The 5,187-nt window shown below is 41.7% G+C and overlaps 1 protein-coding gene across 1 annotated transcript in view; it reads left to right on the top strand.

The window, feature by feature from the left end:
• The first annotated feature begins 2,535 nt into the window (after window positions 1-2,535).
• The window catches only part of LOC138055736 (uncharacterized), a 3,731-nt gene continuing 1,079 nt past the window's right edge, over window positions 2,536-5,187 (top strand). Inside the window, exon 1 of the mRNA XM_068901615.1 lies at window positions 2,536-3,132. Within this exon, the coding sequence (XP_068757716.1) occupies window positions 2,536-3,132 (597 nt within the window). The remainder of the gene's footprint in view (window positions 3,133-5,187) is intronic.

The following is a 5,187-nucleotide window of genomic DNA, read 5'->3' as shown; positions in this document are numbered from 1 at the left end:
ACAAAAAAAATTAAAAGGTAGCTAAACTAAATTACATTTCATCTCTTCTGTTAAGGCCTGCAGGCTCCAGTGTTTTTCCTCTGTGTATGAGGAATGCCTCACGAGCCTTTCTGATGGAGTCACGACTAGTGTGTAGTTGTTCGAGCGGTATAAGGATCATGTGATCCTCCGCGTGACCACTGGTCAGGAAGTGTCGTGAAACCGCAGTGGGGATATAACTACAAAAGGGGCTTATAATAGGTCGCCTATGTTCATTAAAGCGGTCTTTAAGACGACGTTTGGTCTCTCCGATGTACTGAAGATTACATTTAGTGCACTGAATCATGTAAATTACATTAGGGGTTTCACAAGTAATATGTGATTTGATTTTGAAGGTTTGTCCAGTACTATAAAAAGTATATTGATTACGGCCATCCTCAATAAAAGGACAGGCGGTGCAACTAGTTTTATTGCACCTAAACGAGCAGGATGGAGACCCAGATTGGTCGGTGTAAGTAGGTTCCGGCAATTTAGCTCTAACTAGAATGTCACTAATGTTTTTACAACGCCGGTAGGCTACTAAAGGGAGATTAGTAAAAACATTTTTACAGCGACCAGATGAATAAAGCACGTTTGAGTGTTTGTGAATTATACGGGATATGTTAGGTAAAGCGGGGTTATAGGTAATGACGAACGGAACAGTATCTGTCTGTTGTTTAGGTTTGGGTTTAAGAGCGTCGTTCCGGGAAATGTCAGAAGCACGTCGTATCTGGGTTTTAAGGAAATTAAGTTCGTAACCTCGGTTGACGAGGTAGTCCATAAGTTCCTTACAGCGTTGTTTGTAAGTGTCATTGTCGGAGCATATGCGTCGAAGGCGAAGTGCAAGGCTATATGGAATGGAACGTTTAGTGTGGGTGGGGTGGCATGAGGAGATGAGTAAATATTGATGTTTGTCAGTGGGTTTAGTGTAAAGATCGGTTTCTATGAGACCATCCTTGAGTGAGACCATCACATCAAGGAATGAAATATTTGTGAGGGAATGCGAACAAGTGAATTTAATGGTGGGATGAAGGTTTTTGAGATAATCGACAAATACTTTCAGTTTATCTGAACCTTCAGTCCAAATAACGAAAATATCGTCCAGAAATCTGAGCCATGTATGAGGTAGGTACAGTGCGTTAGTGAGCGCGTCCTGTTCGAATTTGGCAAGAAAAAGGTTGGCAAATGAAGGAGCCATTTTGGTGCCCATAGCAGTACCGTGTTTTTGTAGGTAGTGTTTGTTGTTGAATGTGAAATTGTTCATGTTGAGGATGATCTGTATGAGGTCGCAAAGAGTTTCCGTGGGGATGTCCTTATCGTTGCGTTTGCGAAGGAAAAAGCGGCAAGCCTCAATACCTTCACTGTGAGGGATGTTGGTATAAAGAGAAGTGACGTCAAGCGTGACAAGTATGGCATTGTCAGGAAGTGTGTTGATTGTGTTCAAGTTGGCAAGTTTGTTAAGGAAATCAGTAGTGTCTTTAACGTAAGACGGAACAGTGTGAACTAATGGTTTTAGGTAGTAGTCAACAAACTGAGAGATACGTTCTGTGGGGTGGTTGTTAGAAGAAACTAATGGTAGTCCAGCATTGTTAACTTTGTGGATTTTGGGGATTATGTAGAAGCGTCCAGGTCTGGCGTCGTTCTGTACAAGGTACTGTTTTGTTTTTACGTCAATAAGTTTGTTGTTGAACATGCGTTTAACGTATTCAGCAACTCTTTTTTGTATCATGGCAGTCTTGTCCTTTCCTTGTTGTTCGTAGAAGGTTGGGTTATTCAATTGTCGGTTGCATTCGTTTATGTACCAGGATCTGTCCATTATCACAGTCGCCGATCCTTTATCGGCCGACTTGATGATAATGTCGTGTCTTTGTTTAAGTTGACGTAATGCGTCACGTTCTGTCTTAGGGAGATTGTCACATACGCGGTTGGGTATTTTACACGCCAGTATAACCCCACTAACCCTAACCACTCAACTCACAATCAGTCACAAATACATTCTACTAACCTCCCGACGCCATCCTCTCTTCAAAACCACGATAACATACGACCACGTAGGCGACGAAAAAATACTAAACGACTACCCACTCCTAACACTAACACACCTCTTGACCCATCTTCCGTTGTTAACTTATCTAACGTCACACTAACGCACGACGAAACGCAACTTCTAGCAAGAGGTCTTACTTTTTGCCCCACTCCACGACAAATCAACTGGTCTGAAGTTAATGCAGACTTTGACGAATTTGCCCGTCGTTTACGCATTACAGAATTTTTTCATGATAACGTATCCAGCGACGAACCTAACCCCTTCCACCCTAAAAGTGTTGGGACACCCCCGACTAACAGAGACGATGCACTTAACCCTTTTCTTAATGCTGTAAAACGTGACTTGTTGACCTCCAAACCAACCGCGTATGTGACAATCTCCCTAAGACAGAACGTGACGCATTACGTCAACTTAAACAAAGACACGACATTATCATCAAGTCGGCCGATAAAGGATCGGCGACTGTGATAATGGACAGATCCTGGTACATAAACGAATGCAACCGACAATTGAATAACCCAACCTTCTACGAACAACAAGGAAAGGACAAGACTGCCATGATACAAAAAAGAGTTGCTGAATACGTTAAACGCATGTTCAACAACAAACTTATTGACGTAAAAACAAAACAGTACCTTGTACAAAACGACCCCAGACCTGGACGCTTTTACATACTCCCCAAAATCCACAAAGTAAACAATCCTGGACGACCCATAGTTTCTTCTAACAACCACCCCACAGAACGTATCTCTCAGTTTGTTGACTACTACCTAAAACCATTAGTTCACACTGTTCCGTCTTACGTTAAAGACACTACTGATTTCCTTAACAACCTTGCCAACTTGAACACAATCAACACAATTCCCGACAATGCCATACTTGTCACGCTTGACGTCACTTCTCTTTATACCAACATCCCTCACAGTGAAGGTATTGAGGCTTGCCGCTTTTTCCTTCGCAAACGCAACGATAAGGACATCCCCACGGAAACTCTTTGCGACCTCATACAGATCATCCTCAACATGAACAATTTCACATTTAACAACAACACTACCTACAAAAACACGGTACTGCTATGGGCACCAAAATGGTCCTTCATTTGCCAACCTTTTTCTTGCCAAATTCGAACAGGACGCGCTCACTAACGCACTGTACCTACCTCATACATGGCTCAGATTTCTGGACGATATTTTCGTTATTTGGACTGAAGGTTCAGATAAACTGAAAGTATTTGTCGATTATCTCAATAACCTTCATCCCACCATTAAATTCACTTGTTCGCATTCCCTCACAAATATTTCATTCCTTGATGTGATAGTCTCACTTAAGGATGGTCTCATAGAAACCGATCTTTACACTAAACCCACTGACAAACATCAATATTACTCATCTCCTCATGCCACCCCACCCACACTAAACGTTCCATTCCATATAGCCTTGCACTTCGCCTTCGACGCATATGCTCCGACAATGACACTTACAAACAACGCTGTAAGGAACTTATGGACTACCTCGTCAACCGAGGTTACGAACTTAATTTCCTTAAAACCCAGATACGACGTGCTTCTGACATTTCCCGGAACGACGCTCTTAAACCCAAACCTAAACAAAGAACAGATACTGTTCCGTTCGTCATTACCTATAACCCGCTTTACCTAACATATCCCGTATAATTCACAAACACTCAAACGTGCTTTATTCATCTGGTCGCTGTAAAAATGTTTTTACTAATCTCCCTTTAGTAGCCTACCGGCGTTGTAAAAACATTAGTGACATTCTAGTTAGAGCTAAATTGCCGGAACCTACTTACACCGACCAATCTAGGTCTCCATCCGGCTCGTTTCGATGCAATAAAACTAGTTGCACCGCCTGTCCTTTTATTGAGGATGGCCGTAATCAATATACTTTTTATAGTACTGGACAAACCTTCAAAATCAAATCACATATTACTTGTGAAACCCCTAATGTAATTTACATGATTCAGTGCACTAAATGTAATCTTCAGTACATCGGAGAGACCAAACGTCGTCTTAAAGACCGCTTTAATGAACATAGGCGACCTATTATAAGCCCCTTTTGTAGTTATATCCCCACTGCGGTTTCACGACACTTCCTGACCAGTGGTCACGCGGAGGATCACATGATCCTTATACCGCTCGAACAACTACACACTAGTCGTGACTCCATCAGAAAGGCTCGTGAGGCATTCCTCATACACAGAGGAAAACACTGGAGCCTGCAGGCCTTAACAGAAGAGATGAAATGTAATTTAGTTTAGCTACCTAATAATTTTTTTTGTTTTTTTTATCTTGTTATCATGTATTATTCTCTCTCCTCTTTTTCATGCATTTCCGTTTATAACACATCACGTAGCATTTTATGTCATTCCGGTAAATATAAAGATCTTGTTACTAGCATTTATCCATTCAATAAACCTGAAGAAGGCTGGTGTTGGCCAGCCGAAATATTGCAAGCAACAACGCCTATGCTCACGTTGTCTTGACCAACCTTTGCAGGATATTTTTTATTTAAAGTTTTTTATGGTGTGGTCACGATCTATTTTGATCCACGTAGAGCAAGTTTGATCGTACACGGTTTTTGCAGTGGTTTAATCCTAAAAAGTTTATTTTCAAAACCGTCGATCTGGATTGATCCGATCACCTTGCATTTTATAATGGGCATTGACATCAACACATGGAGAATGCACATTGGACTTTTTACTAAGTCTAGTATCGCAGGACTGGATGATTCCCGCCCAATCCAACCTACGAACGGGATATTACAAGATCTCTGGCTACTGTGGTTATCCTCGCTATTCTGACTACATTTTTTGCCATCTTCTCTCACTGCCACGAACTCCCAAGTCTGTCCTGATCAGGACCTCAAGATATCTTCACCAACTCAAGCCCTTTATTCAATTACTTCTACAGCTTTCTGTTATCATGTATGAATGTCCACCCAAATCCCGGCCCCCAATGGACCTAATCCACGTCAACCCAAAATGACCAAGTTCTTCAACGCCTCCAAAAGATTCAACTAAAACTCGTCCTACACCAACATCACTTGAAAAACTATCTCTTCTTCCGAAAACAACAACATCATTCCGAAAGGTCTTCTACCCA

The sequence above is a fragment of the Montipora capricornis genome, chromosome 7, assembly GCF_036669925.1.
Source record: "Montipora capricornis isolate CH-2021 chromosome 7, ASM3666992v2, whole genome shotgun sequence".
Lineage (NCBI taxonomy): Eukaryota > Metazoa > Cnidaria > Anthozoa > Scleractinia > Acroporidae > Montipora > Montipora capricornis.
This window is presented reverse-complemented; position numbering and strand designations above follow the sequence as displayed.